We start from the raw sequence: 14,451 nt of genomic DNA on the forward strand, positions 1-14,451 counted from the left end.
AGTTATAAAAATGTCAGACTTCCCTGACAGTTCAGTGGTTAAGACTCCGAGCTCCCAATGCAGGGGACCCAGGTTCCATCCCTGGTCAGGGAACTAGATCCCATATGCCACAACTAAAGATTTCACATCCCACAGCTAAGACCCAGCAATGCTAAATAATATTTTTAGAAATCAAAAAGATTTTTAAAAAGGGAAACAACCTGAGGAGTATCTGATGAATGGAAAAGGAAAAATCATATATATACACACAAAATACTATATATTTTACATTATAGATGTATGTGTGTATATATGTAAATACAAATTCCTTCTCTTTATATATACAAAATGAGGCTTCCCTGGTGGTTCAGTGGTAAAGAATCTGCCTGCCAACACAGGAGACACGGGTTTGATCCCTGATCTGGGAAGATACCCTGGAGAAGGAAATGGCAAGCCACTCCAGTATTCTTGCCTGGGAAATCCCATGGACAGAGGAGCCTGGTGGTCTGCAGTCCATGGGGTCGCACAGAGCTGGACACAACTTAGCAACTGAACAACATCAACAACGTATACAAAATACCATAGACTGCTAGTTTGCTTCAGTCGTGTCCGACTCCTTGTGGCCCCATGGACTGTAGCCTACCAGGCTCCTCTGTCCATGGGATTCTTCAGGCAAGAATACTGGAGTGGGTTGCCATGCCCTTTTCGAAGGGATCTTCCTGACCCAGGGATCAAACCCATGTCTCTTAGGTCTCCTGCATTGGCAGGTGGGTTATTTACCACTAGTGCCACCTGGGACCATGGAGTGAGTGATTTATAAAAGCAGAAATTAATTGCATACACTTCTGGAGGCTGGGAAATGAAAGATCAAGGTACCATAAGATCTGTGTTAGTAGGGACCCACTTCCTGGTGCCCTCACCCAGTAGAAGGAAGTTTTCTTGGAGTCCTTTTATAAAAGAGACTGAATTCCATTCATGAGGGCAAAACCTAATCACTTCCTCAAAGCCCCATCTCCTAATATCTTCACCATGGGGGTCAGGATCCAAAATAAGAATCCTGGAAGGATACAAACATAACAGTGACCGTGAAGAGAAATAGCAAGAAGGATGGATTGGGGGAGGGCAGAGGGAAGAATGAAGAAGATTGAATATGAGAATGAATGATGGGTTGGAGGCTGATGGCTGAGAAAGAAGTTTATCAAATATGGGGATCTTTTAGTCTTTTCGAAATAAGCATCTAATTTGTGTCTTACACCATGAATGATTGCATGTTGTTTTTTATTTTCCGAGTGCCAACTTCTTTATAGGTTAATTTTCTGTTGGTGCAAGCAGCAGAATTGACTCTTCAGAACACCTCCCCCAGGATCCATTATCCCCTGTCACCTCCCATTCTCCCATCAGAGCACTCAAGATTCATATTCCTGGAAGGTAATCTGATCGGTTCAGCTTGGGCCTTGTGCTAAACGAAGACAGAGCATATTGATTGGCAGACCCACTGAGGGTGCTGTAAGGCAAGCAGAGAAAAAGTGAGCCTGGCATTCAGGCAGAGAAAGATTTATTATAGGAAGAAAGAAAGAGACTGGCTTTAGAGAGAAACCAGTGCCCTCCCTTTACAGCCAACCCTTCTATACCCTATCGATGGGGAATTGTGCACCGCAGGGAGGGGGCCTCAGTTGATCTTTAGCCCGCAACTGGGGTCTTGTGGTCATGTAGTGAAGGGATCTCATGGTTAGATGGGCATGTAGTCGAAGGGATCTCACGGTCAGGTGGTCACGTAGTCTTGAGAAACTGGCACCAGCAGGGAAAAACAGGGTATCACCTTAAGGAAAAAACAGGATGCCCACCAGGGCAATGTGGCCACTGTGACTTCATCCCTTGTTTGTCAGATCACCACAATGGGCCATATTTTAACTATACATTATGAGCCCCTTGTGAACCCTAACATTCTAGCCTTTTTGATACAGGATAAGGGTCGAAGTCAGTCTTCTATATCTGCTTTGCGCTGGTTTGGGGCGACGTCACGGGATAAGATTAGAAAAGACTGGAATGTGGGTTAAGGGAAGTCTGAGTGGGCTTGAAGCTTTTGATAACTGGAGCAAGTTAGAAGTAGTTCATGAACAGTCTGGTTGGTGAAGGCTCATAGGGGATCCTGGAGAAACTTTGAAAAAAACTTATTAGACAGGGGCTGAAAGTTAGAATGAGGGTTAATATGAGAAGGGGGCCCAGTAAAGGTAGAACCCATGGCATCCAATCCCAACTGCTTAACCAGTTTTCCCATGAATTACTGAGACGTTGACTTATTCTTGAGGCCCTACTTTTCAGATTCCTTGCTGCCTCCTTTACAACACCAGATTTATTGGCGTAGAAACAGCAGGCTTCGCCTAGAAAAAAACACAGGCCTCCTTTTTCTGCAGTGAGAAGGTCTAACCCTCTTCTGTTTTGAAGGAACACAGCTGCCAGGGAATCTAGTTGGCCCTGGAGAGTGATAAGGCCAGCAGCTACTTCTTCTAGGCTTTCAGTATGATCCTTAGAGAGACTTGATAGTAGTTTAAAGAGGTCATGAGCCCTGCAGTCCCTGTTCCAATCCCTGCTGCTATTCCTAAGCTTATCAATAAGGGAATGAATTGAATTGCTTCTTTGAGTCCATTGTGGATTAGTGGGATAGGGAGGGTTTGATTGTTAGGAGCAATAAAGATATACCAAGTAAGATCAGGGTTATTTATTTAATTATTTTCAAGTTTGTAAACAAGTCACATGACTGTATTTGGAAATGCACACTTCCTTATACCTTTGCCAGCCCTGGGTTTTTTTTTTAATTATTTTAATCGGAGGCTAATTACTTTACAATATTGTAGTGGGTTTTGCCATACATTGACATGAATCAGCCATTGGTATACATGTGTTCCCCATCCTGAACCCCCACCCACCTCCCTCCCCATCCCATCCCTCAGGGTCATCCCAGTGCACCAGCCCCGAGCACCCTGTCTCATACATCAAACCTGGACTGGCAAGATCAGGGTTATTTAAAGGGGCTGAGGAGATATGGGAGAATTGAGGTATCAAGTCTTCTAATGTCTCATTGCAGGTGTGAATTGGAGGCTCAGGAAAATTAAGGATGAGGGTGGCGGGGTTAAGAGTAGGGCAGCGTTCAAAAGAGAACTCGGGAGATTCTAGGAGGGTGATGTGAATTAGTTGGATACAAGAAGGTGATAGAAGAGCCCTGGCCCTGTGTGAGAGTAAGTCCTTAAGGTCATGTGATGAGCGAATGACCGTGGGTGTCCCAAAAGTAAGTTTCCTTGCTTTCTTGAGCGAGAAGTGTAGCTGCAGCCAGAACACGCAGGCAGCCTGGCCATCCCTGTGTGGTGGTATCCAGTTGTTTTGACAGAGGAGCACTGGCGGCAAAGAAAGGGCCCTGTATCTGTCCTAAGGCTCCTAGGGCAATTTTATATCTCTCAGTATGTGGAATATAAAAGGGCGAGAAAGATCAGGCAGTGTTAAAGCTGGGGCCGAGAGAATAGCTTGTTTTAGAGCATTAACGCCTGACATTTGACATAGGCTCAAGAGGCTCCGAAAGATCTGCTCCCCCCACCCCCCGGGGTAGCTTGGTATAAACGTTGTGCTAGGAGGGCAAAATTGGGGATCGTAGATACCCAGCCAAGCCCAAAAAGGACAGAATTTCTGTTTTTGATGTATGAAGTGGTAGGGCAGATATAAAGGACTTTCTATCAGTAGTTATATGTCTCTTTGGTGATGTCAGAGCTCCAAGATGGGTGACCTCAGGAAGGGAAAGTTGAGCCTTAATAGGAGATGCTTGATAGCCCCCGATCAGCTAGGAAGTTGAGGTGTTGTATTGTATGTCGCTGAGAGTTTATGAGTGAGGGGCTACTATGGAGAAGATCATCTACGTATTGAAGGATAGAGCTTGGGGCCTGGGGCCCTGGGCACCTTCAGTCCTCAACAGCGAGTCCCAGGAGTCTGGGCAGAGATGGGTCCGAGGACTCCTGCTCAGGACCGGGAGGAAATGTCTAGACCCCTAGAGGGGGATTAGGTCAGTCTACCTTCCAATGTCCCTTCATGCCACAATTAGGACATGGACCCAGAGAGGGCCTGGGCTTTAGGCATGAGCCGGCCTAGTGCCCTTCTTTATTGCACTTGTAACAGGACCTAGATGATTTCTTTTATCTGTCAGAAGATTGCGGTTTGGAGCCATGTAGGGCAGTGGCTAAGAGATGATATTTAGCCTGATCTCTCTGGGCCTTTTCTGGTTTTGCCTGTTCTTCCTGGTTATTGAAAAATTTTTTAAAGCCAAATTTAAAAGATCTCATTGAGAGGTATGAGGACCTTCCTCTGCCTTTTTTAGCTTCTTTCAAATGTCTGAGGACTACTGGGAAATAAAATGAGTATTAAGGACAATAGTACCTTCTATTGAAATTGGATCTAATTTTGTATATTTTTGTAGGGCTTCTGTTAATCTAGCTAGAAATTGTGCTGGATTTTCATCTGGCCCTTGAATTATTTCTCTGAGTTTATCAAAGTTAACAGCTTTATGTCCTGCTTTTTGGAGGCCTGCAATAAGGCAAGTCACCATGTGATTACGGGCTGTTCGCCCAGGACACCTGCCTGGTAGTCCCAATTAGGGTCATCCCTGGGAACAGCAGCTGAGCCTACAGGCTTAGAATCATCAGTCCGATGTATTTCATCGGCATGAGCCTGAGTGACTTGCCAGACTTGTTCTCTTTCTTCTGGGAGGAGGGTAGAGAAGAGTATAATGTAAATATCATGCCTGGTCAAGTCATAAGACTGAGTGAGATATTTAAATTCTTTTAAATAAGTGTCAGGGTCAGAGGAAAAAGAGCCAAGACGTTTTTCGATTTGAGACAAATTGGAGAGGGAGAATGGGACGTGCACCCAAACAATGCCTTCTGTACCACCCACCTCTCATAAGGGAAGGAGGGTAGTGGGGAGGGATTCGGGGTCCTGTCTCTTTAAGGCCGTTCGCAGCCGGGTAAAAGGAGGGGATTTAGGAAGGTCTGGATAGGGACTTGACCTTGAGACTCCGGAGTAGGGGGTTGAGCCGAAGCCCCAGAGCCCCTTTCGGAAACAGCCCTGGGGGGAGGGTCGGAAGCGGCAGCGGCCTGCGCCTGACAGTGGAAAGGAGCCAGGGGAATGTAAGGTGGAGGTTGTGGGACCGGGTCTGCTAAGATAGGATTAGAGGCGACTGAAGGTGCACTGTGGTCAGAAGGGTCAAAAGAAGAGGAAAAATCCAAACAGGGATCAGGAGACATAGTACTGGGGGGATGTGGCCCAGAATGGGCTAAAAGTATTTGGGAAGTAGGAGAGGATGTACAGAGAGAGGGCCGAGAGCAGAGAGCAAAGAAAGCCTGAACGTAAGGGACCTCTGACCACTGCCATTGGGGCAGCAGAAGTTATTCCCGTAGAGCAGTGTGATCGAGAGTTCTGTATTCTCGCCACTGGGCCCTATTATCCAGTCGCCATACAGTGTGAGAGTAATAAGTGAGCCGCTTTGGCCTTCTTTCTCCTTGAAACCCAAGATTCTTTATATTTTGGAGAAGGCAGGCTAAAAGGGGTAGGTTGGGACTGAGAATTTCCCATTATAGTCGAATAGGGAGGGAGGGCAAACAAGGGCGAATGAAAAAAAGGAGGAGAAAGGTCCGAAAGAAAAGGCGTCCCTGTTCTCACGGCCTTCTCAGACAGCGACAGGGTCTCCCATGAAATGGGTGTCCCCTATTTCAAAGTGAGACCAGGGCCCAAGGGCCGTGGGATCCTCCGCCTAGCGCTAGGGTTTCAAAAACCAGACGAGAGAAAAAGGATCCGAGCTAGAAGGAATTCACTCACCCCTGCAGGTGATGAAATGAGAGCCGGTGTGTGGATGTCAGTCCAGCAAGGTAAGTGAAGAGTCCCGTCCCGGGGCTCGTCCCAGTTTCTCGGGGAGGTCCAGGGGAGGGAACTTCTGGAGAGGAGCACACCTAGCCGCGTTGGGTCTTCCCTCCCAGGTTTCCGCACCAGAAATGTAAGGCGAGCATGGAGAAAAAGATAGTAAGCTGGGCATTCAGGCAGAGGAAGATTTATTATAGGAAGAAAGAGACTGGCTTTAGAGAGAAGCCAGCGCTCTCCCCTTAGAGCCAACCCTTCTTATACCCTATCGATGGGAAATTGTGCCCTTGGCGGGGGGGGGGGGGGGGGGGGGGGACCTGAGTTTATCTTTAGCCCACAGCTGGGATCTTGTGCTCATGTAGTGAAGGGGGTCTCATGGTTGGGTGGTCACGTAGTCTTGAGAAACTGGCACCAGCAGGGAAAAACAGGGTATCACCTTAAGGAAAAAACAGGATGCCCACCAGGGCAATGTGGCCACTGTGACTTCATCCCTTATTTGTCAGGTCACCACGATGGGCCATATTTTAACTATACGCTATGAGCCCCTTGTGAATCCTAACAGGTGCAGACACAGGAATTCACAAAGTGCTCTCACCCCAGAAGACAGGACACTAAGGGGTGATGGGACCCTATCAAATCCACCAAATGGTACACAGATTCTCTTAAACTGAGGACATTGAAGATACAGCAGATGCAGGGAAATAGAAACAAAAAACCTTTTCAGAGTGTTGCTTATCTGACTACAGGCAGAGCTTTCTAAGAGTGAAGCTGTTGTTAATCTCCGCTCAGGGGAGATTCCAGCTAGGAAGGAGATCAACCAACCACTGACACCAGGATGAGAAATTGCCTAAACAAACACTATCATAAAATGTTGAACTTTCTGTGGTTCTCATAAAAGCCCATCTGCCTTGTCTAAAAGTCCATTTGTTTTCCCAGAGGCCCTTTCTCCCTCCTTCCTTTCCCCTGTTAAGTTAGTATATGTTGTTCAGTCGCTAAGTCATGTCCAACTCTTTGCGACCCCATGGACTGCAGCATGCCAAACTTTGTGTCTTTCACTGTCTCCCGGGGTTTGCTTGCTCAAATTCATGTCCATTGAGTTGGTGATGCCATCCAACCATCTCATCCTCTGTCACCCCCTTCTCCTGATCTCAATCCCCCATTTCTAGTTTTGGTATATATCCCCTACATGTAGTTTTTCAAGTCTCTCCTTTTGCTCTTGAGTGCATTTGTGAATAAACCTGGTCTTTTTGCCTGGTGAGCTATTATCGGTTCATTCACAGTCCCACCACCAACACAAACCTAAATTAGAACAGGGAAAGTTGAGGGAAAGTAGAGGGTTGGAAAAAAATCAACAGATGTCTATTCTACCTTTGATGGTGTGAAATGGTTTGATTTGCATTTTAAAAAATCACTTTGGGCATTAGCAAGAGAGGTTTTCAGCTTGCTTGTAAAAGAAAGGGATTTAAGTTCATAGCTAGAGGGAAATATCTTGGAAAAGTTTTTGTTTATATGAAATAAGGTACATAAAGTTATAGGGTTTTCCTGATGGTTCAGTGGGTAAAGAATCCTCCTGCAATGCTGCATATAAAATAATTACCACTTTTATTGAAAATCAGCTCCCATTTCTGAAATTTCAAACATCTCACATTCTCCCCATCACCATCCCTCCTTTTAAATCTATGTGCTAAGTGTGCCCTTGGCCTTAATTCTTTATCTGAAAACACACTTCAATCAAAGGCCACGATCGCTATTTTTTTTTTTTCAACTATCCATTAGGTCTCTCCTAGTCTAGCAATTGCCTAACAAGAGCCTGGTATATTCCCAGACTTTCTTCTATCTGAGAAGGCAGCAGCAGTAGCCTGCTCATGGCCCATCTAAGATGTTCCTAACTGGCATACATATATATGTACCCATTTCAGACTTCTCTCCATCTCACAATATTGAGAATTAACATCTAAAGTCATACCAGACATAAAGATCTACATAAGTTTATCTTAAATGCAACTGTTGGGGGTGGAAATGCTTAAGCATTTCAGTCTCAGCGTTTGGCAGCCTCTAATGTTTCAATGTTTGATGAATGAAGCTCCTTTTATTTGGAAGGCCTTGTCCAATGTCTGGGAGCTCAACAAAAGCAGAGAGAAACTAAGTGGAATAGGTAAAGTAAAGGCCAAGTCCCCCACGCACCGGACCAGGTACGGGTGCAAAAAGCAGACATCAAGGTCTCCAGCGGAGCCACAGCCCGCGGCTGCAATTAAAAGGGAGTGGGTGGAGCCCTGTCTTTAATCCCGCCCACGACTGAGAGGACTCGCAGCCAATGAGTGGGCGGTCTGGGGCGGAGCGACCTGCGTACGACGTGACGCCATCACGCTCCGCTCGGCGCTCTGCCGGGCGTACGCCGAAACTGTGGAGCTCTGAGGTGACCGCCGGCCGCGCGCCGTCGCAGAAGGGGGTTGTTTTCGGGTGCCGAATTGCTGCAGCGTGGGAGCCCTTTAGGCGAGTCGAGTCGAGTTACAGGACCTCGGGTTTTAGGGGCGAAGGGAGCAATCACCGCAAACCGTCCCCTGGCTGGGCGGCATAGACTCAGTATTAATTGATCTCGAAAGGTCTCCGGTGGGGTGAACTCCCGGGCCGCCCGCCTCAGCCTCGCACGCCCCAAGTAGCCGGGCTCTGAGCCTTTAGGGAGAGGCAGCCCAGCGGGATGGAAAGAAATAGGGACGCCAGCGAATGCCAGTGTTTATTCGCGCTGTTGAGCGCCTTATGGGTTAAATCCTCGAAGCACTTCAGTGAGTAAGCCCTGTTATTCCCATTTGGTAGAGGGGGAAACTGAGGCTTGAGGTTAAAACTACAATAGTGAAATGTGTAAGGACCTCTATGAAGTGATGATTCCAGAAGGCCAACAAAAACTGTTTCTGCACTTGGGCGGTTCTAGTGACAATTCTTTGGGTGAGTCACAATCGTCAGACTAAACTTTGGAATTTATTTTCAGGTGACCAAAGCCACATCATGTCCGTAGTTCGTTCATCCGTCCATGCCAAATGGGTCGTGGGCAAGGTGATTGGGACAGCCATGCAAAAAACTGCTAAAGTGAGAGTGACCAGACTTGTTCTGGATCCCTATTTATTAAAGGTAAGGAACATCGCTTTTTGCAGATGGCATTGATGAATCACCAACAGGTTCAGGGTTCTGAGCAGAAACACTGTCAGGGAAGGTGGGCTGAGCCAGTGCTGAACATCAGGCATTGTGCTGGTCGGTGGGTGTAACACAACGGATGATTCCTGGTTCACACTCAAGTTTTAGAGACTGCACAGAGTTCATTTCAATTCAGTCTGATGATACTGCTATAGACATTCTGTGTGCAGAGTACTGCGGAAGCAGAAGGTAAGACTAATTCTTCCTACCCTGCCTGCTGAAGGAGAGCTTTTTTTTTTTTTTTCCTGGCCATTCCAGGCCACATGTGGGGTCTTCATTCCCCAAATAGGGACTAAACCCATGCCCCCTGCAGTAGGAAGCACAAAGTCCTCATCACTAGACCACCAGGGAAGTCCCAAGAGCATTCTTGGTTATATAAGATCAAGCTGAATCTCCAAAAGGATTTTATCCAGGAACTTCCTTGGCGGTCCAGTGTCAAGACTCCGCCTTCCAATAGGGGTTCAATCAGGAATTAAGACCCTACATGCCATGCAGTGCAGCCAAAAAAAAAAGATTTTATCCAGAAGACCAGGTTGGGGGCAGGAGGAGTGGGGGAAGTCATTCCAGCCATGGTGAATAGTTTGTGAAAGTTCCTTTAGCCATGTATTCACCTAAAACAAATACACTGCCAGTTATTTATACAGCAAAAATAGGTTTATTTGGAATCAGCAGAGAATTGCAGATCGGGGTCTGCAACCATGATGAGCCATGTGCAGGTCTCCCACAAAAGTGGAGGTGACCAGAGAGGAGCGTGCTTTTACAGAGGGGACAGAAAGTTGGGAGGGGACGGTAAACAAAGAGTCCATGGCGTTTCGTTGGCTGAATTGTTGCTGGGAAAGAAGAGAAGGAGATCTTTCTTCCTGTTGAGCTCTGCTGTCATGACAGGGTATGAGAGCTTCCCCTTCTGGTCTCCCAATTCTGAGTTTTTTGTTTTTGTGTTTTAGTAACTTACTTATTTTTGACTGCGCTGTGTCTTCATTGCTGTGCGTGGGCTCAACAGTTGTGATGCACTGGCTTAGTTGCCCTGCAGCATGTGGAATCTTAGTTCCCCAACCAGAGATTGAGCCCATCTCCCCTGCCCTGGCAAGTGGATTCTTAACCTCAAGATCACTGGGGAAGTCCCTTGACTCTGTTTAATTGAAGTTTCTGTTTATTAATTTCTTACACATGAAAAGGCATGACACTGTACTGGAGCAGCGAATGCTTTGGCAAGGTTGAGCTCAGAGCTTGGCACTAAGTAGGCCTTGTCTTTGAATGAATGTGAGAATGATTGGAATCAGAGTGGGAAGAGTCTCCTGTGTCATAGTTTTGATTTCAGCCTATGAGAAAAGGCTTCCCTGGTGGCTCAGATGATAAAGCGTCTGCCTGCAATGCAGGAGACCCGGGTTCGATCCCTGGGTCGGGAAGATCCTCTGGAGAAGACAATAGCAACAACCCACTCCAGTACGCTTGCCTAGAAAAATCCCATGGACAGAGGAGCCCAATAGGCTACAGTCCATGGGGTTGCAAAGAGTCAGACATGACTGAGTGACTTCACTTCACTTCACTTCATGAGAAAAGGAGACCAGGAGGTAAGGAAATAGGTGAGGAGGCTGTTGCCAAAGTCTAGGGTGGAAATGGTAAAGGACCGAACAGTCTGTGGAGCAGTGAGGATGGAGTGGAAAAGGTAGATTTCAGGCAGAAAGGGACAGAGTCCTTGATTACGTAGTTGTGCTAGGGAGGGGCAAGTGCCAGGGATGTTTCTGCATGCAAGGTTAGGCACCTTGGTAGGCCCAAGTGCTGTTTGTTATCTAGGATTAAAAATACAGGGGCCCTTTCAGGGCCCTTACAGGATCTTGTGAAGCTGGATAGATCCCAGTCAGGAGAAGAACAGCCAGTCTCATCATCCTCCCAGCCCGTTGACTGCCTCAAAGCCGCTCCATAAAATGGCTTGATCCCAAAGCAAAAACAAAAATAAAACCACAGGAGGAAGCTGAAGAGTGACAACATGTTCATTGGTCTTAGAATCAGAAGACCTTAGTTTGTGTACTGGCTGTTTTTTGTTGTTATTTTTTAACGTATGTTTGTTTATTTTTGGCTGTATCGAGTCTTACTAATAGTTGCATTACGTGGGTTTCTTGCTAGTTGTGGCACTCGGGCTCCAGACCAGGTCAGCTCTGGAGTTCGGACATGCGGGCTTAATTGCCCCACGGCACATGGGGTCTTAGTTTCCCCAACCAGGAATCAAACCCATGCCCTCTGCGTTGGAAGGCGGATTCTTAACCACTGGACCACCAGAGAAGTCCCTTGGCTGTTGTTTGCTGGCTCTGCACCTTACTTAACCTCCCCGAGCTTGTTCTTCTTACCTGTTAAATGGAACTACCTGCTGTAGCCGGGTTGTCTGGAGGAAGAGATGGTTCTGGTTCTCGTCTGTGGCTTGTTTGCAGTACTTTGAGCGAGGCATGGAGCTAAGTGCTTTACATACATTATAACGTTTTGTTCTCTTGATAACTTTGGGTGTTTTTTGGCTGGAGAGAATACTCTACCAGGAAGGAAGAGTTTGTTTATTTATTTTTATTTTGGGTCTTTGTTGAGGCTCTCCAGCTTCTCTTGTTGCAACACTGGAGCTCAATAGTTGTGATACTCAGGCATAGTTGCCCCGAGGCAACTATGTGGAATCCTAGTTCCCTGACCAGGGAATGAACCCCCATCCACTACATTGGAAGGTGGATCACCAGGGAAGTCCCAGGAAGTTTAAATAGTGTAGAAAAGGATGATAATTTAGAGCAAGGATACTGCAGGCAGTGGACTGGAGAACTCGGAGACAAGATCAGCTCTGGAAAAGTCATTGTTGTTTTCCAGAAACTAAGCAGCTAATTTTTGCGTTGGAAGCCTCCATAAATATATTTTGTTCAGACTCTAAGTCATGTCCAACTCTTTGTGATCCCATGGACTGCAGCCCACCTGTCTTCCCTGTCCTCCACTCTCTTGCGGAATTTGCTCAAATTCATGTCCATTGAGTCAGTGGTGCCGTCTAACCACCTCTTCCTCTGCTGCCCTCTTCTCCTTTTGCCTTCAATCTTTCCCAGCATCAGGGTGGATTTGGAAGGTGGATTCCATAAGTTTCCTGTTTCTTTTCCCCAAGTCCCAGCTTGTTTTCTGGACATTCCTTTTTCAGACTGTCTGTTATCTTGCCAGGTCATGAATGGGAACTACTGATGTGTTTCCTCCTTCTCTTAACAGTATTTTAATAAGCGAAAAACCTACTTTGCCCATGATGCTCTCCAGCAGTGCACCGTTGGGGATATTGTGCTTCTCAAAGCGCTCCCTGTCCCGAGAACAAAGCACGTGAAGCATGAGCTGGCTGAGATCGTTTTCAAAGTTGGACAAGTCGTAGATCCAGTGACCGGAAAGCGCTGTGCAGGAACCACCTACCTGGAGAGCCCAGTTGATCTGGAGACCACTCCCCTAGCCAAAAACCTGGGAGAACTCAATCTCTCCACAACACAGTGAAGGAGGATCGGAAAACAAGCCAAAAGGGAATTTCTAAGTTTACTCTATGGAAGAGTTTTTCTCAGTTTCCTCACAAACCGTCCAGTTTCTCATCTGGTATTTATGAAATCACTAAAAATAAATGAAGTAAAGTCTTTGTTATAATTTTTCATAAAGGTTTATGGTCATGTTTCAGATTTCCTTCTTGGTGGACGTACTTTTCTGTTACACAGAGTATGCCTAGCAATCCACTACGTTGTTTTGTAAGCTCACTGTTTTAGAAGGTATATATATTTTTCTCATTCAGAGGAATCTTGAATTTATCTTAAAACTTTTATTTTGGGAGAAGAAAACCTTTTGAGATCATAAACAGATAAGACCACGTTAAGTGAATCTTTCAGTTCAGTTCAGTTGCTCATTCGTGTCCTACTCTTTGCAACCCCATGGACCGCAGCACGCCAGGCCTCCCTGTCCATCACCAACTCCCGGAGCCTACTCAGACTCATGTCCATTGAGTCAGTGATGCCATCCAACCATTTTACCCTGTCATCCCCTTCTACTCCCACCTTCAATCTTTCTCAGCATCAGGGTCTTTTCCAGTGAGTCAGTTCTTTGCAACAGGTGGCCAAGGTATTGGAGTTTCAGCTTCAGCATCAGTCCTTCCAATGAACATTCTGGACTGATTTCCTGAATATTTAGTTTTGATCATATATATTCAAAATTAATTCAAATTTTTCTCTGATTTAACCACAGACAGAAACAGTTAATATGCTTGGGTCAGACTTGATCTGATTAAAGTCTGTATTAATTAGAATGTTGGCATGTAGAAAGCAAAACTAAAATTCTATCATTTCTCTTTTATCCTGGATCCTAGGCTCGGTTAAATAGGACTGAGTTCTTAAAATCCAATACATTGATGAAGTAGTGGAATTTCTCATCCATGCATCTTTTTTCTTCCCCTCAGCTGCTTCTTTCAGCACTGGGATCTTATTTCCCCGACCAGTGATTGAACCCATGCCTGCTGCCCTGGGAGCTCAGAGTTTTGTTTTTTTTTTAGAGGTTTCCTTTTGTATTGGTGTGTACAGCTATACAAATTAACAATGTTGTGACAGTTTCAGGTGAGCAGCAGAAGGACTCAGCCATACAGATACACGTATCCATTCTCCCCCTAATTCCTGGGAGCCTGGAGTCTTTTTTTTTTTTTTAAACTTTTGTATTGATGTATAGCTGATGAACCATGTGACAGTTTCAGTTGAACAGTAAAGGAACTCAGCCATACATATACATGTATCCATTCTCCCCCAAATTCCCAGGAACGTGGAGTCTTAACCACTGGACTGCCAGGGAAGTCCTTCACACATGCATTGAAGTGGGAGAGTTTCAGAGTTTTACTGCTGTTCATTGATAAACCCTGATAATTTAGATTTTGACCTGATGTAACACTGAGTTACACATTTCAGTGTTTTGGCTCCCAGGAGGGACTTGGATTATATTTCAACCTCAGCTAATAAGTGTATTGTGCAAGCACTGGGTTCCAGTAATAACCTCAGGCTCTGCCCTCCTCCCACCCCCTTCCCTCTCCACCCTGCCCCAGGCTTATAATCTCCTGGACAGGTATGCACAGGTGCCTTCATGGCAAACTCAGAAGCACATGGGTATGGAAGAAGTTAGGTGACTTTCCAGAAAAAGTGAGAGAATGCTAAAATTGAGTCTTAAAGGAAGAGTCTCCAGGTTAGTGTGTGAGGCATGTGGAAAGAACATTCCAGGCAGGGGGAAGGGAGTATACAGTCCTCAAAGGATGAGAGAAGAGTGTAACCATGGGGTTCTGGAAGTGGTGAGCACTTCAGGTGGAGAAGTAGGCATGAGTTATACGTGGCTCAGACAGTAAAGAATCTGCCCGGAATGCAGGCGACCTGA

The 14,451-nt window shown here is 46.1% G+C and overlaps 1 protein-coding gene across 5 annotated transcripts in view; it reads left to right on the forward strand.

Annotated features, from left to right (window-relative positions):
- Positions 1-12,710, forward strand: part of LOC122433210 (28S ribosomal protein S17, mitochondrial) — a 33,039-nt gene extending 20,329 nt beyond the window's left edge. The window contains exons 1-3 of one of the 5 annotated variants that reach the window (XM_043455902.1): positions 8,197-8,319; positions 8,861-9,000; positions 12,286-12,710. In XM_043455902.1, the coding sequence (XP_043311837.1) occupies positions 8,878-9,000; positions 12,286-12,555 (393 nt within the window). In that variant the 5' untranslated portion in view covers positions 8,197-8,319; positions 8,861-8,877 and the 3' untranslated portion in view covers positions 12,556-12,710. Of the gene's footprint in view, positions 1-8,196; positions 8,368-8,393; positions 8,658-8,860; positions 9,001-12,285 lie in introns of those variants that run through there. The other 4 variants (XM_043455903.1, XM_043455901.1, XM_043455900.1 and 1 more) reach the window with 4 other exon arrangements.
- Positions 12,711-14,451: the final 1,741 nt, after the last annotated feature.

This window comes from Cervus canadensis, chromosome 32 (genome assembly GCF_019320065.1).
Source record: "Cervus canadensis isolate Bull #8, Minnesota chromosome 32, ASM1932006v1, whole genome shotgun sequence".
NCBI classification, from domain to species: domain Eukaryota; kingdom Metazoa; phylum Chordata; class Mammalia; order Artiodactyla; family Cervidae; genus Cervus; species Cervus canadensis.